At 44.4% G+C, this 27,907-nt stretch overlaps 1 protein-coding gene across 1 annotated transcript in view; it reads left to right on the top strand.

The window, feature by feature from the left end:
• LOC122794012 (protein NLRC3-like) overlaps positions 1-27,907 on the top strand; it is a 470,375-nt gene that overhangs the window by 397,192 nt on the left and 45,276 nt on the right. Inside the window, exon 7 of the mRNA XM_044062116.1 lies at positions 249-332. Coding sequence (XP_043918051.1) covers positions 249-332 — 84 coding nt within the window. The remainder of the gene's footprint in view (positions 1-248; positions 333-27,907) is intronic.

Below are 27,907 nucleotides of genomic sequence, written 5' to 3'. Positions count from 1 at the left end.
TCAACATTGTCATTTCAGTCAAACGTCAGCAAGCCATACATATATATATATATATATATATATATATATATATATATATATATATATATGTATATATATTTAATGTGTGTGTGTGTGTATAGACAGATACAGAAGTCTTGTATCATAGATATAGACATGTATAAAATCAGTCATTTTTCTGATGCAAGGTTATTTGCTGGTATGGTAATATAACAATGATTAATGCATTTTTTTTTTTTTGCTCATAGGCTTGAGGGAAATAACATTGGTTATGATGGCATTTCCAGATTTGCTGAGATCACTTCTTTCAATTCCACTCTGCACACTGTAGTGTAAGTACGTGTAACTATTGTGTGTGTGTGTGTGTGTGTGTGTGTGTGTGTGTGTGTGTGTGTGAGAACTCCAAGACTAATGATGTGTGTGCATTTGCATCTGGGTAGACATTGATCGGTATTGGGTTCCCTTACACTTGGTGTTTTCACGTAGGTGAAGAATTCCTCATTTAACTTGAGGAATAATGGGAATAAGATGATCAATCCTTTGATGATAGAGCACTAGCTCACCAGTTTAATGTACCTGCTCTCTAAAACATATCATCCAGGTGCAATATGCGATGAGAACTTGTTCTAATAATGGCGAACATCAGAGATGCAGTAAATCGAAATATTCAGAAGCCCACACTGCCCAAACATTGCTGATTCAATTCCACACAAAATTCAGAAGCCCACATTGCCCAAACATTGCTGATGCAATTCCACGCAAAATTCACAAATCTTAGCATGGTAACTTGACGTTGTGGAGCAGGGACCACTGCAGTGTATGTGGGAAACAATCAGAATGTGGGACATCCCAGTTTTGTGCTACGTGAGTAGTGGGATACATTTCATGGTGTGTCGATAACATTTTGTTATCCTGTGATGCTTTATTCCTGAATAAAACAAAAGGATATGCAAGATAAACATAAAAGCACTTTGTAAGTGTGCCTTGCACAAGACATATTATACCACAAACAAGGAGTGACTGTTGTATTTTGCATTTCAGAATCTACCAAAACTTCAACAATATAGCATTTAAATGGTCACGCTGCATTGTTCTAGAGCAGAAAAGCTCAGAAATCATTTGTTTGTTCATTTCAGACTGTGGTTTGTCTAAGACTACTGTGTGTTTGTTTGGGAAGTTTTAACTTCCCCACTGTGTTGTACGACAGGGACATTGATATCTATAAATTCAGAGTGTGTGAGGATGCAGGAGAGGTTGCCCCTCCAAAAAAAAATTGCCTTGAGCTACTTTATTACACTGAATTTAACAGGCAGATTTCACAGTGTCAGGGTTGTGTTGTGAGAAATAGCATGTTGATTTCTCATTGTAGAAACCATTTTGTTTAGGTCCCCTTCCTTCATCCAGACAGCCATCCCAGTGCCCCATGTCCATCACTGTATCTACCAGCTACTATAATTCACCCCTGGTCTATCACCTATTTTTGCTGGGGTCAGCGAAAAGTTTAAGAAAGTCCTGGGGGGATAGTGGTGTCATTCAATCAGCCATAGATTTTTTCATATGACCTGCCATTTCCCCTCTGTTTCGGTGTTTGAGGTAATTTCAGTTCATACAGACATGCAGTGGGGACATTACAATGTATTACCTTGCCTCAACAGCAGCTCAGGCAAGTTCCCCCCTCTGCTTCATCACTGGACTATGCCCCCTTACCATGTGATATCCCTGGCCTCCAACAAGTATCAGTGCAGAAGATGCCCACATCCCAACCTTCCCCTGTATGCTGGGAACACATCCATCCCTGCCCACCCTTCAGTCACCTGAGCTGCTTCTCAAACCCAAGTCGCTTAAGCCGTAGTCAGGGCTCTGTCCCTCTATGCCACTGGAGCACTTTCATAGTAGCACCCATTTAAGCAAACAGATTGATCACATGACACTCTTATGCATGCTTGGCCGTCCGGTCTTCTGTATGCTTATCCTCCTCTTACCCTGACATGGAAGTTCATTCAGAAAGCTTGATGGCTGGGGATCTTAGTGATCCTCATTGCCCCCTTCTGGCCTCGCCAAGTATGGTTCCCCCTCTCTGTGGTCTCATGTAGTGTCTTCTCCTTGGACATTTAATTCCGGTTCCGGATCTGATCTTGCATCCCTCAGGGATCCCACACCCAGATTAAGTCAGTCTGAAGCTTACAGCTTGGCTGGTCCAGTTCCAGTGATAGCTAGGACGCTTGAGCTTTCTTCTCCGGTTAAGAAAATTTTGGTAGTGGCTCACAAATCGTCCACTAGAAATGTTTGCTCCAGTAAGTGGAAACGGTTTTCGATTTGGGCGTCCCAACATGATTTGGATCCTTTCACTGCTCCATTTCCCGGTATTCTGGAATTTTTGGCAGATATTGTTCATCAGGGTGCCAGTTTCTCTACGGTTAAGGTTCAGCTGGTAGCTATTTTCAATTTTCATATAGGAGACATTTCAGCTTCCGTAGCTTTTTCCAAGCTTTGTAAAGCCTTTTTAAAAGGTACCTTTTTACATTGGCCTCCAGTCAAGGACCCCACGCCACCTTGGGATCTTACTCTAGTTCTACAAGCTTTGGTTTCCTCCCCCTTTGAACCTGCAGCTACAGTGGATTTGCAATTTCTGTCTTGGAAGACAACTTTTCTGGTAGCGATTACTTCAGCCAAAAGTGTCAGAAATTCAAGTCTTATCTACTAAGCCTCCGTATATGGTGTTCTACAAAGATAGGGAGTCCTTATGCATGAACCCTTCCTTTTTCCTAAAAGTGGCTTCGGAATCCAGTGTTAGGTTATCAATCTCCCTGTTTTCTTGCACTTGCTTGACATTCATAGACAGTTGCGTTTTTATTTGCATAGAACAAGTCCTTTCGCAAGTCAGATCAACTTTTTGTTCCCTTTTCTAAGCCCTTTTTAGGGAAACCTGTGCCAAATGTGACTATTGCTCGTTGGATCTCCCAGTGCATACTTCGGGCATATACAGCCAAAGGTTTATCTCCCCCATGTCAAATTAAGGCACATTCTACTAGGTCTATGGCTATTTCAGCTATCTTTTGATCTAGGGTTTCATTGGATAGCATTTGTTCTGTGGCTACTTGGGCATCTTTGCACATGTTTATTTCCCACTATAAGTTGGATCTCCTGTCCAGAGGCAGGCCAACCTTTGGCTCCACCGTGCTTTGGAATATCCTTCCATGAGGACCTCCCAGGGTCTGTGGTAGCTGGGGACTCTGTCCCACAGGTTGAAGAGCAAATGAAAACAGGTTCAGATAAAGAAGATGTTCTTCGTGTTTAACTGTTGCAGCCATTACCTGTGGGTTATCTCTGCTGTGGTAGACCTTGGCCGGCCCAAATACCAGAGTCAAATGTTTTTCTGCGTCAGCTGTTGTCACCTGTAGACCAACGTCAGGTCATCAGTGCTGTAAAGGAAGGCAGCTGACGCCATTAGATCAGTCTTTCTTGCCATGTAGCCCATAGCAGAAGCAGTTTGCAAGTGTGCCGGTCGGTCGCTACCAGAGTTTGGATCATAGCTAAAAACGTCTAAAGCCAAGTACCCCATTGGGGATCTCTTTTTCTTGCACTAACCAATGTCAGAAAAAGTTAACAATTATCTCACCTGTGGAAAGCAAATCCCACACCGAGACATCCATTCATACTGTGTCACTTGTTTAGGCCCGGACCACGATGTAGCCTGTTGTCGGTTCTGTGCCTTCTTTAACACAAGAACCATTTGTCGGAGAGCACTTTTTTAGATAGCTATTTTCATCCTCCATCTTCCCATATGGCATCGGTCACCCAACGATCCACAGAACCTCCGAAAAAGAATAGGGATAAGAATAGAGACAGACCTCACAAGGTCAAGCCTTCCGACGACTCCTCCACTAAACAGGTCGTCGGTACTCTGGAATTAAGTGAGGCGCTTTCGCAGCCCCTGATGCCCGATGCATTTGCTATGCAGGCCTCTACCAAGACCCTTTCAGAGTCCAGTATGCTGCAGAAATCTTCATCTTCAGAGCCTTTGGCTGTCTATGCCTCGGTTGGGTCTGGAACCGCTAAGCAGGCACTGGCTTTTGAGGATGTCTTTTGCACTACCGATTCCAGTTAGAAACTGACGTCTTCTCTCCCGACTACCACTAATCTCAGACCAATGACTTCTCTTAGGCCTAGAAGCCAGGCCACCCCTAGGAAATCTTCCTCTAGCCACCATCTTCCTCCCACCCCTCCACCCCAGACCCAGATGCTTAAGATGGCAGAAGATCTTATTTCCCTTATCAGCTGCAGTCAAGCCTCTTCTTCCAAATGGAAAAGACACCCTTCTCCTGAATTATTGACAGAGCAAGATTCTGAGGAATTAAATTATTCATACTTTAAAGAGGATCAACAACCTCTTACTGCTTATGAGGGTTCAGATGCAGAGGAATCCATCCCTTCTGCCTCCCCACCAGAAGACTTCTCCTTTGGGAAATCCCTCCATACCCTCAAGGAGCATTTCCCATGGGAATCTCAGGATTTCCCTCAGTCCAAGAAAAGTCTAAGAGAATTTCTAGACCTTCCTCAGCACAGACCCCTTGCCATCCCCTCTGTTTTATAAGTGGTGGATGATGTTTTCCTTGAATTCAGTTTAGCCCCGGATGCCCTTCCTCCTGCTCCCAGTAAGCCTGACAGGTATTAGAGTACCAGATACTCAAATACCCGTACAGAAATCCTGTTGCAGACTCGAAGGTCATTACACAGGGCCCCAAAGGAGCCAGGGCTAGTTCTGCAAAGAACCCTACTCCTGATAAAGATGCCAGAGCTCTGGATGGACAGATGGGGTAAAAAAGAATACACCTGTGCAACCTTAGCCATTAGAGCTTCTACTGTCAGTTTCATATGTTAAAATATCAACAGCACACTTTAGAACTATTAAAGCAAAAATTTCTACTTTTCCTGACTGTGCCAGTACTAAGGAGTTAGCAGATTTACTGCACTCCAGTTGTCAAGTGGCTAGGCACTCTTTACACTGTAGATATGATGCACTAGAAGCCTCTAGCAGGGCAGCAGTGTTTGGATCTGTCATTCAGAGACATGCATGGTTGAAGGAACGACCTCTACCTGATCATGTCAAGTTGAAGTTAATTGATGCACCTTTAGACAAAGACCGCCTGTTTAGGTAAAAAGCAGAAGAGGTGCTTAAAAAAATGGAAGACAAAGCAAAATCTATGCAAACAGTTAAATATTTCTCAGGTTCAGCCTCCTAGATTCAGTAGGAACTTTCCATCTAAGCACTGGGCCTTTCTTGCTCCCAATAAACAGGGGCAAGCTAAGCCCCGCAGGGACAGGCCCACTAGGTCCCTACAGCAGGGACAGCAGAGAGCCAAACAATGGACCACTTCCACCCCTAGGGCAGGGAGTTCTAAGCCATCCCTCTATGGCAAAAACTCACAATGACTCCCCCTTTCCCCCAAAATCTCGGAGGAAGGCTGTCCCTCTGCAAAGAAAATTGGATGTCTGTACCCAAGGATCAATGGGTCTTAAAGATCATTTTCCAGGGATACAAATTCACTTTCAACGAACTCCCAGAAGGTACCCAGACCTACTTTACAATCAGTGGGCAGAGGCTTTAAAGCAGGTCCAAATTCTTATAGACCAGGGGGCAGTAGAACTGGTACCCATAGATCAAGCAGACAAAGGCTTTTACTTGTTCCCAGAAAAGAGGGCAATTGGTGCCCTATCCTGGATTTGTCCATGCTGAACACATCCCTGGTGGTCCCCAAATTCAAAATGCTAACCCTGCAGCAGCTACTGCCAATGCTGACAAAAAATGCCTGGTTGGTGACCCTAGACCTAAAAGATGCATACCTCCATATCCCCATAAGGGAGTCCTGTAGGAAATTCCTGCGTTTCAGAGAAGGCTCACAGAACTTTCAGTTCTCTGCTCTTCCCTTTGGCTTATCTACTGCTCTCAAGGTTTTCACTAAATGTTTGGCCCCGGCCATAACATTTTGCAGACAGAAAAACATTCAGATTTATCCCTATCTGGACGACTGCCTCATCCAGTCAGAGAAAAGTTGCTGTAGGACTTGCAATTAGTCAAAACCCTCCTAACTTCCTTGGGGTTCACCATCAATGAGAGGCAATTAAAGCAGACTCCCTCCAGGAGAATCATCTTCCTGGGACCTGTGCTGGACACAGCATCCCAAATGGGCTTCCTACACACAGAGAAGCAGAGCTTCCTGTCTCTCTCCTTTACCCAGCTGGCGTCCAAAAGCCACCTCACAGCAAGGAAGTTTTTGCAAGCCTTGGGATACATGGCTTCTTGCATCCTTCTGATTCCACTGGCCAGACTATACATGAGGAAACTTCATTGGTACCCAAGGAACCTTTGGTGCCAACATTCACAACCTCTGGAAACCTCTCTCCCTCCGATCCCCTGTATAAGGGTAGAGTTGAACTGGTGGGCAGAGGCATGTGCCACGAACCAGGGTCTCCCCTTCAACCACCACCCCACAGGCGAGACCCTCACCACCGATGCTTCTGATGTCGCTTGGGGCACCCATCTAGGAGGCAGGTGCACCCATGGTCTTTTGGATGCCCAACACCTTCCCTTGTACATCAACCAGAAGGAAATGATTGCAGTGCAGAAGGCTCTGACATCCTTCCAGCCTCATCTCAGGCCAGGGGTTCTCCTTGTCAAAACGAACAACACCACAGTAATGTGGTACATCAACAAACAGGGGTGGACATATTCTTGCCCCCTGTGCAGGCTAGCCATGAACCTCTGGCTGACTGCCTCCTCCATGGGATTACACCTTATAGATCAGTACCTCCCAGGTACTAACAACACTGTGGCAGACCACTTAAGCAGGCACATTCTGGACCTCCACAAATGGCAGCTCCACAAAATCTTTAGGCAAGTCACTGAAATGTGGGGAAATCCAGAGGTAGATCTCTTTGCTTCGCACCTCAACCATCAGCTAAAGAAATTTTGCACCAGGGAATATCACCATCTAGCATGGAAGGTGGATGCCTTAACCTTCCCTTTGAACTCCCTCTTTGTGTACACTTATCCCCCCACTGCCTCTTGTTCCCAAGGTACTCCTCAAGATCAGGGAGGAGGGGCCCAAGGCCATCCTCATTGCTCCAGATTGGCCTTGGCAACATTGGTACCCCTTGCTACGCAGCCTCACATCACATCCTCTCTGGCAACTTCCCCAGATCCCAAACCTCTTGACCCAAGCAGGGGGAGAAATGCTGCACCCAGATTTGCAGACTCTCAAGCTATCAGCATGGCTGATACTCCCAAGATAAGGGAAGGGCCCCTGCTAAGCAAGCAGGTCCCGGACATTATCACAGAGGCCAGAAGGCCAAGCACCAGAAGATATTATGCAGGGAAATGGAAAAGATTCTGCTCCTGGTGCCAGTCCAGGGGGGCCAATTCCACCCAACCTTCTGTCCCTCTCATCCTGGACTGTCTTGTGGAATTATTTAATAGTGGCCTCTCCTACTCTTCTGTTAAGATCCCATGGTTCAGCCATTTCAGCTCAGTTTAACACAGACCAGCCCTTTGATTAAGCAATTCCTCAGAGGGCTTCTAACATCAGACCTCCCAGAAGGCCTCCCACACCAGCCTGGGATCTTAATTTTGTTCTGGAAAAACTGACCTTGCCCCCCTTCAAGCCTACTGCTTCAGCAGAACTGAAATTCCTCTCCTGGAAGACTGCTTTTTTGCTAGCCATCACATCAGCCAGAAGGGTTTCTGAGCTCCAGGCACTGATGGCCATTGAGGCCTTCATAATTTTCCATGCAGACAGGGTGTCCCTTAGGACTAACCCCTCCTTTATGTCCAAGGTGATATCTGATGTGACTCTCAACCAAGCCATTCATCTGCCTACCTTCTTCCCCAGCCCTCAATACAAGGGGGAAAGGATTCTGCACTCCCTGGATGTGCACAGGCAGCTCAGATACTACCTAGACCATATTAAACCCTTCAGAAAAATGGACCAACTTCTAGTTAGTTTTGCCCTAGGGGCAGAGGAGAAAGCCCATCTCCAAGCAGACTATATCTAAATGGATATCACACTGTATCCATTTCTGCTACAGATTTAATGGGAAACCTCCCCCTAAGTCTGTTCGGACCCATTCCACTAGGGCAGCCTCTACTTCCACAGCATTCCTCAGAGGAGTCCCCACCAGGGACATCTTGGAAGCTGCCACCTGGACCTCTTTCCATATCTTTACAAAGCATTACCACCTTCTCTTTTCTCTAAGGCTAGGGCAGGGTTTGCCTCTGCAGTACTGCAGGACCTCCTTACCCCTGCCTACGTCTCTAGACTATCCTACCACCCCTCTCTTTAGCTTTGGGAATCCTCCCCCAGGTGATGACTGCAACAGTGTAACACGAAGAACATAGTACAGTTGTGTACACTTACCATAAATGTAGATGTTCGAGTGTATTAACTGTTGCAGTCCTGGTTTCCCCTCCCTCCATACCCCATATATCTTCTTTCATTAGGGAGACGTAAGGGTGCAGAAATACCTCGCAAAGAGGATTACCAGCCTCAAACAGATGCCCTACGTAGACAGTCTCAAAAAACTCCAGCTTTACTCTGTTGCATATCGCCTACTCAGAGGTGATCTCTGCCTAACATACAAAGCTATGTCAAACCAAGAGCTGTTGGACATGCTCCACTTAAAGAAATCCCAGTACCTCCAAGCTGTACACTCTAGGGACCTAAACCTTGTTACCACAATAAATAGAACATGCTGGAGGGATAGATTCCTGTCCCAGAGACTTCCCATACTCCAGAACAAACTACCTATCTATATCAAACAAAGCTCCTCATTAGCACTCTTCAAGAAAAATCTTGATGATTGGATGGGAAATAGGAAATTCACCCCGGGGGTCACTTTTGTGGCTCTGCTCGACGGGGGAGCAGGAAAATAATTTTCTTGGGTGGCGAAAGCCAGCTTACCTTTTTGGCTAGGCTTATATAGGCCCTAGGGCCAATAGCCTAATACCTACCTATGAACCTATGAACCTATGACCCTATAACCTTCTTGGGGTGGTTGTTAACCACCAAGTCTTTTGTGCCTTATCTCCTGGGGCTTCTGATTGGTTAAGGCAAGAAAAACTGATGTAATGGCGTCAGCTGCCTTACTTTATAGCACTGACGACCTGACGTCAGTCTACAGGCAGCAGCAGCTGATGCAGAAAAACATTGACTCTGGTATTCGGGCCTGCCGAGGGCTACCACATCAGGGGATAACCCACAGGTGATGATTGCACCAGTGAATACACTCGAACATCTACATTTATGGTAAGTATACACAACTGTACTTTACTCTCCATAATGTTCCATCTGAGTTGTTGCTTTTCATTTGTCTTCAGCCGTCCCTCCTTCTTTCCCCTACCTTTTGCAGGCTGTGCTGTGCTTTGGGTGGATAAGACATGGCCCTTATTCTGGCAAGCTTTTGTCTGCCCTATGGTGCTTTCAAGATACTAATACCAAGGAGTTAGGCTTATGGTTAGCTCATGGTGTTATGGTCGGCAGCAAACTCTATCTGAGGGGAGCAGGGAGACAGGGGGCATTATGGATAGGGGAGGAGCTTGGACCTCTGATCTGATGCTAGAAAATGTGGCTGTGTCGGGCCCGTGCCTGATCTGAGTCACCACAGATTGAAGGCAAATGAAAAGCAACAACTCAGATGGAACGTTATGGTGAGTTCATAACTTCTTTTTATCTTCCACTGTTGTCACAGGTAGTGGCAGTTGTCATGGGCTCTGCAGTTTAGAGGTATAATGCAGTAAACTAATGAATTGCCTTTGTAGCGGATGATTGACTGGCAGTGGAGTTCAAACTGAGTGGTACTTGTAGTGTTATTCCTTGGATCTTGGTGGTCCTTATGTTAACTGTGTTTTTGATGCCACATTCAAGTACTGAACTCCATAGTTTGCTTTTAATATGGTCAAAGCTGAACTGAAAGCCTTGAGTATAAACACATAAAAATTGTTATTGTCAAATGGTGAATGAGAACAGTGACTGCTTTGAGGTACATTAACAAAGTTGATATTAAAGACTGCAAGAAAGATGAGCTGTATACAGCGTGGAACATTGTGCAGTCCAAGTATCCATAACCCTTTTTTCCTCATTTTTTTGCACATGGGGTCAGGGTGTAATATCAGCAGTGACCTTCATCTAGAGCCATTATGCACACTGTTGGGTGGTTATCCATGCTGTGGTGGTTGTTTTGTACTATGCCAGCTGGCAAAGACAATGCTGAAGATGCCTGATGACATGCTCCAGCTGGTCGAGTAGTTAACCCTTGATGTCCTTCAAGAATGCAACTGCAGTCATAACATATGGGTTGTCCTGCCTCAGGCAGCCCTCGGTCGGCCGGATTCCAAAGTCTGGGTCTGACGTCGGCTGATGTCGCATTTCTCTCCGACGTCAGAGCGGCTGGAGTATATGTGTAATGTAACGAGGCTGAATAGTTAACCCATGTTTATGTGATATAACTAAGCTGTGTAGTTAGCCCATGTTTTGTGTAACATAACCTAGCTAAGTAGTTAACACATGTTTTGTGTAACGTAATGTAGGTGAGTAGTTGACCCATGTTTTGTGTAATATAATGTAGCTGAATAGTTAACATATGATGATCTTCATGTTTCACTGTTGCAGTCATAACTGATAGGATTTCTTGCCGTGGAAGCCCTTGGCCAGCCTAACTACCAGAGAATTTTCTCCTCCTCATGAATGTGGCAGATGTCCTGAATGACATCAAGAGGTCTTGATATGAAAGGAGTCAGCTGGCGCCATAACCTCAGTTCTTTCTTGCCATCAGAGCCTGAGGCAGAGTGCTAGTCAGTGCGTCTGTCATTCCACGCCAGAGAAAGATGATGTCTAAAGCTAAGTACCCCATTGGGGAAATTTATATATGTTTCTTGACTAATGTCAGAGAAAGTTAATAACTGCATCCACCATGGCAATGCAATAACACACCAGGACTTTTTCTCCTTTTGTATAACATGTTTGGGCCCAGAACATGACATATCTGTTGGTTCTGTGCTCGTTTTAACAGTAGAACAATCAAGTGTAGGACTGGGATTTTAGCTAAGCACTTTAGCAAGTCTCTAGTGCCTTTTCATCCACTGTTTGGGCTGAGGTTAATCTTCATAGGCATAAGAAGGAAAAGAGCCCACAACTTAGGGTATTGGGTGATGGCTGTGCACCTTCCACCTGTCCACCTAGGGTTGATTATCATTGAAGAAGGTGAGATGCCTTTGCAGTCACCTCCAATGACTGAGGTTGTGGCACAGGCCTCTGTTGAGACCCATTCAGAGTCCGACATGCTGCCACATCCCTCTACTTCCGCACAAACTGAAGGACTTAGCTCATCATTTGGGTCCAGAGCCACTTTACATGTTCTACTTTTGACAACCACTCTCAAACTGCTGAAGGGGTTTCTGGAGTCGCTCATCGTCAGATCTTCACCTTGGTTCACTATCCTCAGGATTTGGCTGTTTGCCTGTGTCCCGGGCATAATGTGAACATCTCCTTCAGGTCCGACCCTGAGGCCTTGCATAAGAAGGCTGCATCCACCTTGCCCCAGCCGAGGCCTACCGGTTGCTACTCCCAAAATCAGGCCTATCTACACCACACCACATCGCCCAGAACACCCACCCACCTATACAGAGGTCCTCAGTAAAAATTTACCTAAACAGCAGAGACCTCCAAAACACACTCTCAAGCATTCCACACGCAATGCTAAACACAGCACAGACAGCAGACAACAAACCAGTGTCTCACAAACACAGCCCATAAGGCACAACAGTAAACCAAACATACTAGTTATTGGCGACTCAGTTCTGAGACCCACAGATGTCCCCCTAACCAGGCTCGACAAGGAGAAGATCACAGTCAGTTGTCTGTCAGGTGCCAGAATCCACCACATTATGCACACACTAAAGTCTCTCCACAACAGGTACAAGTATGACTCTGTCATTGTTCATGTTGGTGTGAATAACTTGAGATGTACCTCCCTTGACTATATGAAGAGAGACACGATTGAGCTGTCAAAGTATGTGTCCCAGGCAAGTATGACCCTAGCCCTAAGCAACATCCTACCTTCACCAAGAGTGATACCACAATACCAACAAAAAAATAATTGATGTCAACAATTGGCTTAATTTCTGGTGTCATTCCAAGGGGATCCAGTATTTGTCTGCCTGGGATGACATGGTTGATGGGCCTCGATGCTTTGCCAGAGATGGCCTCCAATTATCACCCCAGGGATTCAGGATTCTGGCCAAGGCTCTTGCCTCCCCCATTGTGCCTTTTTTAGGCAACGTCCTACAGACAAATATTCCAACATAAAAGATCCTTCAAAATGCAAATTGAAGGTCATGCTGCTTAACGCTAGGAGCCTTAACCTGAAAATGCACTCACTGGAGGCTCTCCTTGCACTGGAAGATGCCGACATCTGTGCAGTCACAGAAACTTGGTTTAAGGCTGAGGAGACCACCCCTGCCTTTACCAGGCTATACCCCATTCCACACATTCCGACCTCAAAATGAGGTCGGGAAGACTAAGGGTGGTGAAGTTTTTGTTTTCATTAAAGTCAAACACACGTCCAGACTGGTTTGCCAGCATGATGCAGTAGACCTTCACCAGGTGCAATTGACAACTGGCAAGACACCCATCCAAGTTATAGCCACCTATAGACCCCCCCTTCATGACTCAGGATACCCACTCCTCCTACCTGGACCTACTTGACTCCATCAAGGTACCCCCTAATGCCCTGATCCTTGGTGACTTCAACTACCCCAACATAAACTGGGTGAATCATTCCTGTTCTAATGAAATCACCCAATGATTCCTTAACTTCATCAGTTCTAACACACCAGACCAGCTTGTGTCATCTCCCACAAGGGGAGATAGCATTCTAAACTTGGTTCTCACCAACATGGGTGACCACTGCACCACCCCCCATAGTAAGTTCTTCCCTGGTTGAGATCAAACCATCAGTCTATCTCATTCGAAGTGTCTATCCCATCCAGTGCCCCCCCCCCCAAGCTTTAATCAGGCTAAAAAAACTTCTCAAAAATTGACTAACAATCTTCTAAGTGATGGTATCAGTAGCTTCACAACACCGCCCCCCTCATAGGATGCAGACAACTATGCTGAACAATATGCCAGTGCAGTATACAAGCACTTGTAGAATTGCATGAACTCAGCCATACCCAACAGAACTAAAACCTGTTCCTCAAGGAAGCACAAACCTATCTGGTGGACATCCTATATCAACAGGCTTTACAACAAAAGGAAGAAACTGTTGTCCAAGGGTAAAAAGGCAAAAATTCCCAATTGGAAAACCTCCCTCCTTAGCCTCAACAAGCAAATTAGATAACTAGTGAAAACCTCCAAAGCCAATTATGAATCGAAACTAGCTTCCAAAACAAAGGCTAACCACAAAGCATTTTTCAGTTATGTCGGACACCTTTATGGCAAAGCTCAGGTTTGTTCCGAATTAGTTTTTTTTCTTCTCCTTGTAGTGTTGTGTGGGCCGTCGTTTTTTCGCAGGCCTTTTCTAACCCTATCCTATTAAAGTTGAAGTTTGTCCTGAACGAACCTGTTTAATTTAGAGGGTTCGTTTTTTTGTCCTTTTTTAATTTTAGCCCATTTTAATTAGAGGGCTGCTTCCCTTTTTTCTACTACCTTTCTCCCTGAGGTTTCGTCGTTTCAGTTACAGACATCTCCTCTGGCTAGAAGAGATTGTTGTTTAAATTAGAGACCTCTTCTTTAGCTTTTCTCCTGTTAAAATAAAAAAGTTTAAAGCATTTCTTTTTGTGATAGGTATACTTGTTGTACCTTCCTGTGTACTTATCCTCTTTGACTCTTTTTGTTGCAAAATAAAATGTCTAAAGATACCGGAGAGAAAAGTTCTAAGGAAGCCAAACAATTGGGCTTGAAAAAGTGTGACTCATGCACACAGAAAATGTCGCTGACTGACGGGCACACTAGCTGTGTCTGTTGCTTAGGTGCAGTTGATCTGCAAGATTCCTGCTCTGTCTGTCATGGGTTCAGTTCCAGGGTCCTGCAGGAATGCAGAAATAAGTTGATTGTAAGGGGTTTACTTAATTAAGGTTGATGTGACGTTGGAAGGGAATTAGCTGTCTTAATCCTCCCAATCTCCCACATCAGGAAATCTTTAAAAAAAATCTTCTTTGGCTCTGGCGTCTGAGTCAACAAAGAACCTGTCAAACATGCAACTTCGGATCCGAAGGCTGTCAGGCCTGAAAAGATGACAACTCCATCGGCTCCACCAGCTTTATCAGAGCCGATTCGCAGCCACAAAAGGAGCTGGTCCCCAACTCTGGAACCAGTTTACTCTATGCCCCAGTCACCACTTTTGCAGCCAGTGGCTGGTAGTCATAAATCCTCCACTTTTTCCTTTCAATCCTCCAGGAGTCTCTCGGATGATGATGTGGAGCGGGTGGTCAAGAGGTTGCTTCAGACTCCAGCCCTAGCCAAAATTCTCTTGAGTCCAGTCCATATGGAAGTGGAGCTGACATCTGTACCTGCCTTGTCTTCTGTTCCTCTTGTGACTTGGATGACTTCGGAACCGGAGTGCCTGGATGTCCTTGCGGTGGAACCGTCGGGTCCAAAAACAACAGCCGGTGTCTCGGCCCCGACTTCTGCTCTGACCTCTTCAATGCTGTCTTCTCTCAAGGGGTCTAGGAGCCGACCCTCCCTTGTCGGGTCCTGGGAGGAGAGTCTGATCAGACCCTTGTCTGATCTGACTCTTCCTCTCGGGGCTTCGGCGTGGGTGAGTTCGGCACCCACATCAGCCTCGGAGCCATCCTCCTTGGCCCAGGGGATGTCTCCCATCTCTCCGAAGCCAGAAGCTCTCTCGATCCAGGATCATGATGCCTTCGAGGTGATGAGGAGTGTGCTGTCCCCCCAGACTGCTCCAGCTACTCTTCCCCCAAAAGGACCGGTGTCAATCTCTATACTATCCCTCCAGCCGAAGCATAGAGAGCCAATTCCCCAGGATGCCCCAATGGGCGATCCCACTCTCTTCTGAAATTTCCCCAGAGTATTCCTGAGGTCCCTTGGAAGAGGACTTGTAAGAAGAAACATTTAGACTCCCCTGAGTCTGTCATATCAGATATGGACTTAGAGGATTCAGAAGGGTCCCCACGGTCATCCTTTGAGGATGTCTCCTTTTCCGACATCTTAGAGATCCTGAAGCAGAGAGGTGGCTGGAAGACCCTCTCCCCTGCTGAAGCTGAGTCTGTATACCTGGAGGCATTTGGATCTCGACACTCCACTTCTTGGGTGTCTCTGCGTTTTGACCAGCTCCTTGGCGTAGTCAGTCAAAAGGCGTGGGGCTCTCCAGAATCCATGGAACCTGTTCCGAGGAGGCCCAGAAAGTTTATAACTGCCCTGGACAACAAGGAATTCTTAACCAAAGGTGTCCCACTAGGTGCTATGGTGGCAGCGGCGGCCACTAAGAAGAAATTAGCTGAAACTTCTTCATCTCTCCGTCTGCCGAATAAGGAGTCTCAAACAATGGAAAGGTATGGGAAGCATATGTTTTCTTCAGCGGCCTTTACTCTTAGGTCACTGAATTACTTATCCCATTTATCCCGACTTCAGAGGGATCTCCTGAAAGAGCTAGGAGATACCCTTCAGAGTGCTACATCTGTGGAGATGCCAGACAAAGTAAATTCTCAACTTGCGACTTTAAATTCTGTAGTGAACTCCTCCATGCGTCTCATTTCCTATGCAGATGATGGAGCAAGTAGGGCAGCAGGCACAGGGTTAGCTCTGAGGACACATTCCTGGATACGCCTTTGTGAGTTTGCTGAACCCTTTAAGTCTTCCTTTATAAATGCCCCTTTTGATGGCTTGTCTTTGTTCAGGCCAAAAGTTAGAGAGACTGATCAGGTGTGAACAAGAAGGCAAAACTGTCTGCCATGGGAGTACGTTTCTCCGTCCCTACCAGGCCTTAGCCCATAGGTCAGAAGTTTGGGAAAATGTGGTTCCTGAAATCCCAGAGAGCTTCACCGGATGCACGTGGTGATTTTTCCCCCAGGGCAGTGGGGGAAATAACAATGGAAGATGCCACCCTTGCAGAAGAGGGGGTCCGCAGAATCAGGGCGACAGAGATACATTCTCTGGCAGGCCCTTCCAGCGCTCCTGAAAGGAGGCCCACCTTTCCACCACTGGAGGCAGTTGGGGCAGATTATCACTGTACCCAAAAGCCTGGCTCAATGTCACTCAAGACAAATGGGTACGGTCGATTATATCCATATGATACCACATACCCTTCTCCTTTCCACCCCTTCTAGCAAGATCAATCCCAAACATTCTGCCCTGTCAGAAGGATCAAGAAACCCCAGAAATCCAAAGGTTGCTAGGAAAAAGAGTCATCCAGAAAGTCCCCGCAGACCAAATTGGATCTGGAACTTACTCAAGGTTATTTTTAGTTCCAAAGAAGACAGGGGACTGGAGACCAATCTTGGATCACAGCAAGCTGAACAAGTCCATAAAAAAAGCAAAGTTCCGGATGTTGACACTGCAGTCTATACTCCCTTTTCTGGGACAAGACAATTGGATGTGCTCAATAGATCTTCAGGATGCGTACTACCATATAAAGATAGACAGGTGATCCAGGAGATATCGACACTTCCAGCTGGGAGCCAGTCATTACCAATTCAGAGCTCTGCCCTTTGGTCTCACTACAGCCCCCAGGGTGTTCTTCAGGATGTGTACTACCATATAAAGATGGTCAGGTGATCCCGGAGATGTCTACACTTCCGGCTGGGAGCCAGCCATTACCAATTCAGAGCTCTGCCCTTTGGTCTCACTACAGCCCCCAGAGTATTTACCAAATATATGGCAGCAGTCATGGCTCACTTGAGGTGTCTAGGATTCCTGACCGCCACCACCGAGCATCTACTGACCAAGGCAAGGGGCACAACTATTCATCTCTGCTCAGAGCTAGGTATTACCATAAATTTCGAAAAATCTGCCTTGTTGCCTTCACAGCATATTACCTTCATAGGGGCAGATTTAAACACAAAGGACATTGTAGCAAAACTGCCTCATGAAAGGGTACAAACACTACGTCATCAGATATCAATATTGCTCATGAGGAGGAAAGTGCAAGCAACATTTGTTCTCAAGGTCCTGGGTTCAATGGCAGCTGCGATAACACTAGTCCCATTGGCCCATCTACACATGAGAGTATTACAGTGGCTACTCCTCGCTCAGTGTTCCATGCAGGAGTTACATATGTCACACAAGATCCTCATTATGGACACCTGCAAGAGGGACCTACAATGGTGGCTTCAGTTCACGTAGGTAACAATAGGCAGACTGTTCGTTCTCCACCAACCAGTAGCGTCAGTGACCAAGGATGCTTCCCAGATGGGGGGGGGGCATTATCTGGGACAGACTGTCCAAGGGACTTGGCAGGAACACGAATACCACTTGCACATCAATGTCCTAGAGATGAGAGCGGTGCTTCTGGCATTGCAAGGATTCCAGAGCTCTCTTCTAACAGGTACAATTGCAATACAGACAGACAATATGTGCGTGGTGTGGTACATCAAGTTAACAAACAAGGCAGAACCAGATCCTACCCTCTGTGTCGAAAGGCTCAAAGAGTATGGTTATGGGCAATTTCTTCTCAACGTTTTCTGACTGCAATGTACATTCTGGGGAAATCCAACGTGACAGCGGACAAATTAAGCGGGGCAGTTCTTATGCCTCATGAGTGGTCCCTGAAACAGGAAATTGTGAACAGAATATTTCAGAAGTGGGGCCAGCCTTGCTGCGGCCTCTTTGCTACATCCATGAACTCCAAATGCAGCAGCTACCTTGCCCTAATTCCCCCTCGAGGGAGTCCCCAAGGATGCACTTCATGATTGGCCCCCAGGACTTCTTTGTGCATTCCCTCCATTTCCACTAATACCCAAAGCTCTTCAGAAAGCCAAATCATTGAGTTGCAGGCTAATTCTCATCCCTCCTTACTGGCCTCATCAAATCTGGTTCCCTTTCCTATGGCCCCATCTCCAGGAGGACCCCTGGATCTTGGACCCAGTACCAGGTCTTTTAACCCATTAGTCAGGAACTCTCCATCCCGCTATTCAGACCCTCAAGCTGACAGCTTGATTGCTCCACTTTCCATCTTAGCCAGACTTCCGGACATGTCCCCAGCAGTGCGACACATTCTGGTTTCATCTCACAAGAATGCAAGTAGAAAACTATATGCTAGTAAATGGAAAAGGTTTTCTTGTTGGGCTGCCAAAAACCATATAGACCCCTTTACAGCCCCTATAACTTCAATTTTTTAGCAGAAACTTTTAATAAAGGTGCAGCTGCAGCCACTGTACGAGTACAATTAGCTGCCATATCGAACTACCACATAGGAGACATGGGATCAAATATAATGTCTCACAGATTATGCAAAGCCTTCCTGAGGGATACTTTCTTATTAAGACCTCCAATAAGAGAACCGCCACCTCCTTGGGATCTAAATTTGGTACTGACTACTTTAATTCTCCCCCCATTCGAGCCAGCTTCCTCTTGTCCACTAAAGTTCCTAACATGGAAGACAGTCTTTTTGACAGCCATTACTTCAGCGGGTTTCAGAACTACAAGCTCTGTCTATTCACCCTCGCTATCTAATTTTCCCCAAAGACAGTCTCTCTCTCAGAACAAATCCTTTATTCCTGTCCAGTGTGTGTTCTGAGTCCAACTTAAATCAGTCCATTGACCTACCTGTCTTTTTTTTCCCAATTATGGCAACAAGGCAGAGAGTATAAGCTTCACCAATTGGATCTCCATAGGCAGTTACAATTCTATTTACATAGAACAAGAGTTTAGAAAATCTGACCAATTATTTGTCTCATTTTCAGAAAATAAAAAAGGTGCACCAATTTCAAGAGTCACTTGATCTAAATGGGACACCATTACTTATGCATATAGTTCTCAGCATAAGCAACTGCCAGGAAAATTTGAGATCACTCGACTAGAGCTATGTCAACTTCGACCGCTTTTCAAGCCAGATTACCTTTGGATTCAATTTGTGCTGCAGCCACATGGGTTAACCCTCATACTTTTATCACTCATTACAAAGTATATGTGGCCTCCCGGAACAGGGCTTCCTTTGGTTCCACTGTTCTGAAGAGTTTATTCCCTTGAGCCACCCAAGAAAGAAGGTGCTGGGGATGCTGTCCCAACCAGCAAGAATGAAGGCGAGATGAGACAACATAACATAAAGAAGTTATGTTCTCACCATAACGTTCCATGTTTGTTGTCCATAATCTCGCCTTCATTCTTGCATTCCACCCTCTTTCCCCCTTTCTTGGAGGGTCAGGAGGAATTTTTTGAGCTGGTCATAAAGTTCTCTGATTCCCTTTTTGCTTCATGAGACATGAGCTAAGGATTATTATCTTTACCTTTTTGGTTATATAAGTTCTAGTGATTAGTATTTGCAAACAAGATCTAGGTAACTATCGTCAGGCTTCATGGGATAGGGTTTGGCCTCGAGCCAGTGAAAGCTTTTGAGCTTTAGTATAAGGCCGAGTGGGAACCGATGCTCGGTTCCAAACCCAACCAGCAAGAATGAAGGCGAGATTATGGACAACAAACATGGAACGTTATGGTGAGTACATAACTTCTTTTTTTGCAGTTATTCTAAATAAGAGCTGTGTGATGCTAAAATATAATATGGTGAACTGTGGAACTTTAGTATAGTGTGTCGTATGCATCTCTCTCTCTTTTGCATTTTGGAAATATCTGACTATGCCAGCTGAAATATGGAGCTATTCTAACATAGAAAGAATATGATGGCCTTGGAACTTTTGTCTTTAGTCATGATTTATTATGTCTGATATCAGTTTAATTTATAAACGTCACAGGATAAAACTAACTTTTCTGTAATGCTGTTCCTAGCATTATACATTTGTAGTTTTTTAAAGAATCGCTGATAGATATTCCATCTTTGTGTAACTGACACTGTAAGCAGCAATCATGCTGACTACAGTGTACACATTTTATATGAATTCTGTATTCTTGGTTGTAACTGGATGCCCATGATTCTTCAGGACATTTTGCCCCTGATTTTCTCATGTACACCACTGATTCCCCTTAAGGTTATTAGGCATACCCTAGCTAGATGGATTAATCAAGGAGAGATTATTACCATAAGTTTGGATATATGGCTAGCTATCAGCTCTTTCTGCCTGAGGAAACGCAATAAACCAAAAAATCAGTGTAGTCTGCAAAGTCATTAACTGCAAGTGATTTTAACTTTTTGGAAGTATTCACTAGAACCTGTACCTGTAGTTCAAACTTAAAACTGCAAAATAGTGAATGATATCCTGGTACTTTGCATGTGTGTGTGTGAATTTGTACACCAGAATGCAGGAAGATTGTTAAGACTTGTGATTCCTTTCTGACTGAATAAAAAGTATGACAGATGTATGTTAAACATTGTACCTAACCCAAAAGGGACATTTCTCATTGGCCTAAAGGTGAAATCAGTACATAACAGCAAATCATCATCAAAAGGCAGTTTCAGAGATGGAAACAGAAATAATTTTACAATAAGCTTTTTTGTGTCATTTTTAGTGCTATGCTCAAGACGCAGTTTAAAAATTCCCAGTTCACGTTGCCTACTGAAATATGCTGCAAACATTTTTCATAAGTTCATAGTTTAAGCCTAGCCAACTTCCCTATCTAATGTGAAAATCAAACCCTGGAACTTGTGTCTGTGAGGTGAGCACCTTAGCAATTATGCCAACCCCCAAACTCTCCAACCAGCACATAAGCTAGAATTACTACCAAAATATGTTAGTGTTTTTTTGTCTGCGCGTCCGTCTTCAAAGCTGGATCTAGCACATGGGTCCTTAGGCATCTAGCTAAGAGGGGTTGGGGGGGATAGAGGGGGAGAGTTATTCATGCTGTCTTATCAGTTCTGTGGCTAAATTCCATCTTTTTATTTTCATTTTAAAATTAGCATGAAAGCAATAAAAAAAACGTTTTGCATTAAAATCAATGGGAAAGATATCTTAGAAATGACATGTCATGCTGTTTATTAACATGGCTTCTCATTTCTACCCCTATGAACATAGTGGCAGGACATTGGCAGCTAATACATCTCCTGCCACTATGCAGTTTGAGCAACTGCGATTGGTTGCCCTGAAAAATCGATATCTGCATTTTCAGCAATATTTAGTCATATGACTATAGACCACTAGGGGAAGAATATGTTTAATCTCCAGGAACAGCTGTCTGTAGCTGATTTGTGATTTTTCTTACAGACAGGAAACCAAGTAAGTCTGTAAACAGTGACAACAACAGACACCGAATACAACACAAAGTGATCTTTAATTTTTTCTGTAATTTGTATTTATTTTTACCTTATCTGGTGTGAAGGTATAGTGCACCAGAAGCAGCAAGTTTTACACTACCATGGCACTTTTTCACCAATACTAGTAATCACAAGCCACTGTTGAACACCATAAAGTGCTATCTCTTTATAGGGGCAGTCTGTGGATAAAAGTAAGGGATTGACCACAATAAAGTGAACCTTGATGTGGCTCTGTAGGGCTGCATAGTACCTGAACGTTACAATTTGAAATGCATTACTGTGATCATTTTTCAGCTTTTTTTCACAACCTAATATCAGTCAGATGCTAAGAAAGTGGCAGTCTTTTTTTTTTTTTTTTTGGGGGGGGGGGGGTAAGGTGGCAGGGTATGTGTGAAAACTCAAGACATGTAAGTGGTCTGACTAGACTAAAGGCAGTATATATGTCTGTGAACAGCAAAGTGAAATTCATTGTTCAGGCTACTTGTACCTTTTGCTTTCTTTACAATCACACATCAGGAATGTGCACATAAGTGGCTGTTTTGTTTTGAGGGTAGACTGTGTATGAAAGCAAAGGGCATTTACATGAGTCAAGCAAAAGAGCCATTGTTATGGTTAGTTTAGTATGAAACTGAGTGTATGTATGTCCAGCAGGAAAAGATTGAAACAAAATACTGTGCTCATTGTTTCACTTTCTTACAATCAAACATCAGATGTATATACAGATGCTAGGGGTGAGGAGGCATGCTGCATATGAAAACACAGAGTTGTTGGATGATTACTGCCAAATAAAAATGATATTGTTTGTTGGAGGGCACTGTATGTGTCTAACACCAGCAAATTCAAATACTTTATTCAGACGTTTGTGTGTGTGTCTGTGTGTGTGTGTGTGTGTGTGTGTGTTTAGTAAAACATTAGAAATGCACAGAATGTGCATAACATTTTTTGGGGGCAGGTGATGTATGAAAGCAAAGGGCAGTTATATGATCACTTCTGAATGATTACTGATGTGTTTGTTGGGAGGCTGAATCTGCTAAACAGCAATATACTTGTGTGATGACTTCAGTGTTAAAGGTGGTGTACTGTCTATGAAGGGGTACTACTAGGAAAGAACGTGTGCCTTTTAGCCAAGTATCTAGTTAGAAGTCTCTAATGTTTTTTTGTAAACTGCCTCATGGGAAATGACACAAGGCCACTACTGTACATACAACCAACATATCCAGCATTTACAATGCTTTTGTTTTCACAGTATGACACCATACCTGGTTTCTGGCTCGGGGATATGTAAAAATTACTCACAAGGCTGGGTGAAGTTAACGCCCAGAATGTATGTGTATTAAGTCCTTAGAAGCAAAAAATTATTTTTGTTTCACAAGCCAAGGCAGCATTTCTCTCACTACATAGAGAGTGAAGCCTATATTGAGTACTGTACTCCAAAAAGGCAATTGGTGCCAAGTAATTAGAGTGTAGAAGCAGTTAAGTCCTTGGCAATAAAATGGCTTTTTTGAGTGTTTTTTTTTTTCAACATAAGTATCTTAAAGGAATTCCCATTTATTTTTATTCTGAACTCACTTCAACAAACATAAATACGATTTCTTATACAGAGAAAGATAGTTAGTCTAGTGTTTCTGAGAGATTTTATTACTGTCTGGTACTGTACTTGGTTTCCAACTAGGGCCTGTTTAACTCCTGCACGAAAGGCTGTGTAAAACTAATGGCCAGAATAAATATGGAGTGCACTGCAACTAAGGTGTTTTATACCGGCATATACAGTCCAAATTTCAGTAATAGCGTAGCAGCTGAAAATATGAAGTGAAAACACTAATGCTGAACAACACTTGTGTGATAGTACATTGGTATATTCATACTTATATTTAAAGCATTGCTTGCATGGCATGCGCATCATTTTATGCATACTTTCATCTATGTGCCCTGTACTTCATGAGCTGACATTAATTTTAGGGATGTCTACCAGCTGCCACATTTCAAGATCATGCAAACTGCACTGACTCAAAGAAACATAAATTATAAGCTGTGCAACAAATGCTGAGTTAAAGCAATTTCTTGACTTTCACAGCTGGCATAACACTTATCTGTGCATTATAACAGGAAGACATATGACTAAGCATATTAGAATCATTTTTTTACAGAAAAAACATCACATGTAAAAATTATGAAATGCTTATGTAATCCCCTTAGAAGTTCACAAAAATGGCATCTGTAATCCTACAGGTAAAGATAGTAAACCTATGCAGTCGTCCCTTTAAGTACATTCAGTATTCTACCACCTCTTCATCCCTACCTTCCACCTCACCCTTTCTCTACCTGTCCCATGTTTTCTTGAATACCTAGGCATTCCCTCTGTAACACCCATTGTATTAGATTATTCCATGAGTCTGCTACCTTCTCTGTGAAAAAGTACTTTGAGAGGTGCAGAATGTAGTGCCAATGGTCTGCTGCTGTGCACCATCTTAACCCTCCCACCACCATCCTTCCCGATCATGATGGTTCCCTTGCATCTCCCAGACTTGATCTTGTGCACCTGTATCACTTCTGCTTTGTCTCTTCTGTTCTGCAGTGAAGACTGCCATCTCATCTGTTGTTTGTTTATATGTTTGAGTATATCCTTTCTTTCCACCTTGTTCACCTTTATGCTGAAATTCTGAGGGCTACTTCCTGCATCCAGATGTCCCTTGCCTTGTCTGGTTTTCAGAACTGTGCACGGCACAAAAAGTATGGCTTGACTAGGACATTGCAGAATGGGAATATTACTTTGCTTCTGGTTTCTTGAAGATATGTCCCTGGATTTGGTTTGTTGCTTCCATTCCCTTCTTACTTTGCTCCTGTTAATTCAGTCCAGGTGTGATCAACACCCTAGTGTTATATTCCTGGTTTGTTGCCATTTTTTTCCACTTCCACATTTGTTTCTTCACACTAGAGTTGTTATACATTACTTTATATTTTCCTGCAGTGATCTTCAACTGTAACCTTTGTGCCTACTTTGTCAAACTTTGTAAATCCTTTTGTAGAATATCCTCCCATCCTGCAGTGCTGCACCTGAATTTGTGTCATCCATGGAGAATTTGATACCCTTCTCTCTCTTCCTTCGAATATGAATAAGGCAAACACTCTGAAGAGTACGTGACCCAGGAGAGACCCTGTGTACCCTACTAAGCAGTGTTTTTCAGACATTAATAATCTCATCACAACTTTCTGTGCCTATTCTTTCAGCAATGTAGCAGTCCACTTTCTCAGTCTTGGTTCTTCGTCCATCCCTTCTAGATTTCCTGTCAGCTATCTGTGAGAGGACAGAATCAAAGTCCTTACGGAAGTGCAGGTAGGCTACTTTTACTAGTACTGTACTGTTCTGTCAGACTCGCATGTAACCCAGTCATAAACCAGATCAGGTTTGACTGACAGCTCTCTGTGGCAGTGAACCCACTTCTCGATCCCCTCCTTTCCACTTGCTCAAAACAGTATTTTTCTCTAGGATTACAGTTTCATTGGAAATATAAAGCAACTGTGTTTTATGACCATTTAGACCTTGCTGGTACCCACCCTTAAACCCACGCCTCCCTTTTCATGGAGGACTAGGCTACTCAAGCCAGGGGGTGAATTTGTGACTACCCACATCATCCAGTTCTCATTTAAAAGAAGTTGAGGTATCACATTGCTTAATTTGAGTGAGAATCTTTTAAAAAAGTTGGGAAGTGTCTGTCTGCCAAGTTTATTTTAATTTGCTTAGTAAAATTTAGATCCCTGGTTCTAGTATTTGTGAGACTATTTGATTTGTGGAAGTAAGAGATCCAGCACCACTGGGTCCTGTGTGTCATGGGAAGGCAAGATATAGATATCCCACTCAAGAGTTTACTGAATAAAAGGACAATGCTTCCTGCCTGTTCTGGTAGCTTAGGGGTTTTAGGTTCATAGGTAGGTACTAGGCTATCGGCCCTGGGGCCTATATAAGCCTAGCGAATAAGGTTACCTGGCTTTCGCCACCCAAGAAAGTTATTTTCCTGAACCCCTGTCTAGCAGAGCCACAGAAGTGATTCCTGGGGTGAATTTTCTATTTCCCATCCAATTGTCAAGATTTTTCTTAGAGGGCTAATGAGGAGCTTTGCTTCACATGAATGGGTAGTCTGTTCCAGAGCATGGGTAGTCTCTGGGACAGGAATCTATCCCTCCAACATGTTCTGTTTATTGTGGTGGCATGGATTAGGTCCCTGGAGCCATGTTCTGTTTATTGTGGTGGCAAGGTTTAGGTCCCTGGAGCATGTGGCTCTGAGGGATTGGGGTTTCTTTAAGTGTAGCATGTCCAACAGATCTGGGTTTGACATGGCTTTGTATGTTAGGCAGAGGTTATCTCTGAGTAGGCGATAAGCGACAGAGTAGCAATGGAGTTTTTTTGAGACGGTCTGCGTGTGGCATCTGTTTGAGACCGGTAATTCTCGTAGTGAGGTATTTCTGTGGCCTTTCAAGTTATTGTAGATGTCTTGCAAGGTACATGCCAAACGGGGTGTTGTACTGTATAACGGGTCTGGAGAAGAACAATGACCTCCTTTTTTCTGGAGGTGAACCCCTTTGTGATGAGGTGTGCTATGTAGAAGGGTTTCCTGACTACTGTGGTGATGTGATTATCAAAGGAGAGACAACTGTCCACCTGTTTCCCAAGGTCTCTCTTCACACTTTCGGTGTTAGTAGGTTACCGCCTATATGGTAGTTCATGGGTACAGTGTTTTTCCCAAAGGGGATGACAATGCACTTCTTGGCATTGAGCTTGAGGCCATGACTTTGGCACTAAACATCAGTCTCAGTGAGGCCCCTTTGTAGAATGTCTACATCATTAGGCGATTCTGTTATGGCACCTAGTTTGCAGTCTTCTGCAAACTTCTTTAGCCAAAGACCTGCTGTATTAGCCTGGACGTTAGGACCCAGAACTGAGACCTGTGGTACTCCACTGGTCTGAAGTTGGATTTTGAGTCAGCTACTTTCACCGTGTGGGTTCTGTCAGTGAGCCAGTTGGCCACCCATCTTGTGACATCGGGATTTATGCCCAGTCTAGTGAGTTTATCTGTAATTCCAGAGTGGGGAATGGTGTCAAAAGTCTTGGCGAGGTCAAGATAGGCTGTGTGCACCACCTTACCCTCGTCCACGGCTTTGGTGACTACTTCAAAGAGGTCAATAAGGTTTAGGAGACATGACCTACTTTTACAAATCCAAACTGAGTGGGGTCCAGAATTTGTAGGTTACCTATGTCCTTGTTTATAAGATCCAAGATCATACGTTCCATGACCTTGCAGACCAGGCTCGTTGGGCTAATGGGGCAGTAGTTCCCGAGGTCCATGGTGGCACCCCCTTTGTGGAGTGGGATAACTGCCGCTGTGCGCCATTCAGTAGGCACAAAGCCTGAAGTGAGGCTATGATTGAACATGGTACTTAGGATGGGGTGCCAGTTCGTTCTGTAGTTTGTGCAGAATGCAGCCTGGGATGTTGTCAGGTCCCATGGATGTTGTGTTCTTGGCTTTGGAGAGTACGGTCTTTACTTGTGCAGCCGTGATTACAGGGGCTTTGCATTCTTCCAGTACAGTGATGGGCCCTTTGGGGGGGGTGAAGTTTGCACTGAACCTATCTGCCAGGATGTTGGCAATATCAGTTGGTTCTGTATATCTAGTGCCATTGTGCTGTAGCTCAGAGAAGATTTGAGTTTCGCCATTGAGGTTCTTGACATAGCTGTAGAATGCCTTGTGATTGTCTTTAGAATCAGTGGCGATTTTATTTTCGTAACTAGCTTTAGAGGATTTTATGAGGGGATCTCAGTTTCTTACTGAGGCTGGCCAGGGAGTTCATGCAATCAGGGGATTTTACTCTTTTCACAACAGCTTCTTCCTTCTGTAGTAGAGTTTGTTTATGGCAGGGGACCCCCAGATTGGCTTCCTTTTTTTGGAGGATAGCATCTTGGTTCTGTTGGGGGATGGCACGATCCATGCACTCATGTATGTGCTATACAGTGCATTTGTATAGGATTTAGCAGTCATACCTCTATTTTCCATCTGTATGGGAGTCTTGAAGCTTGCCACTTCTATCTTAAGAAGCCTTAAGTTGGCTTTGGAGAAATCTTTTTACAGTGGTTTCCTTAATGGGTGGTGGGGGAGGGATATTGATGCCTAGGGTGATTAGCTTGTGGTCGGATGTGACCAGTGAAGAGTTTACCTCTGGCATGGAACATCGGTTGCCCATATTGGTAATGACCAGATTCAGGATATTGCTGCCACTGGTGGGGGTATGGACAAGCTGATCCACGGCATTGGAATTTATGAATTCCAGAAAGTGTTGAGCAAATGAGTTTGTACATGAGTAGTTTTCCCAGTTGATGGTGGGGTAGTTGAAATCGCCCATTATTAGGGTATTGGGCTGTACCTTAATATTGCCCAGTATATCAAGAAACATGAAGTGGGTATCCTGGGGGGATCTGTAACCAGCTACAACCTGGATTGTAGTCTTGCCCAGTGTTAGTTGCACTTGGATAATTTCGGATGCA

Source organism: Protopterus annectens, chromosome 2.part1 (assembly GCF_019279795.1).
Source record: "Protopterus annectens isolate FY-2018-M chromosome 2.part1, PAN1.0, whole genome shotgun sequence".
Lineage (NCBI taxonomy): Eukaryota > Metazoa > Chordata > Ceratodontiformes > Protopteridae > Protopterus > Protopterus annectens.
This window is presented reverse-complemented; position numbering and strand designations above follow the sequence as displayed.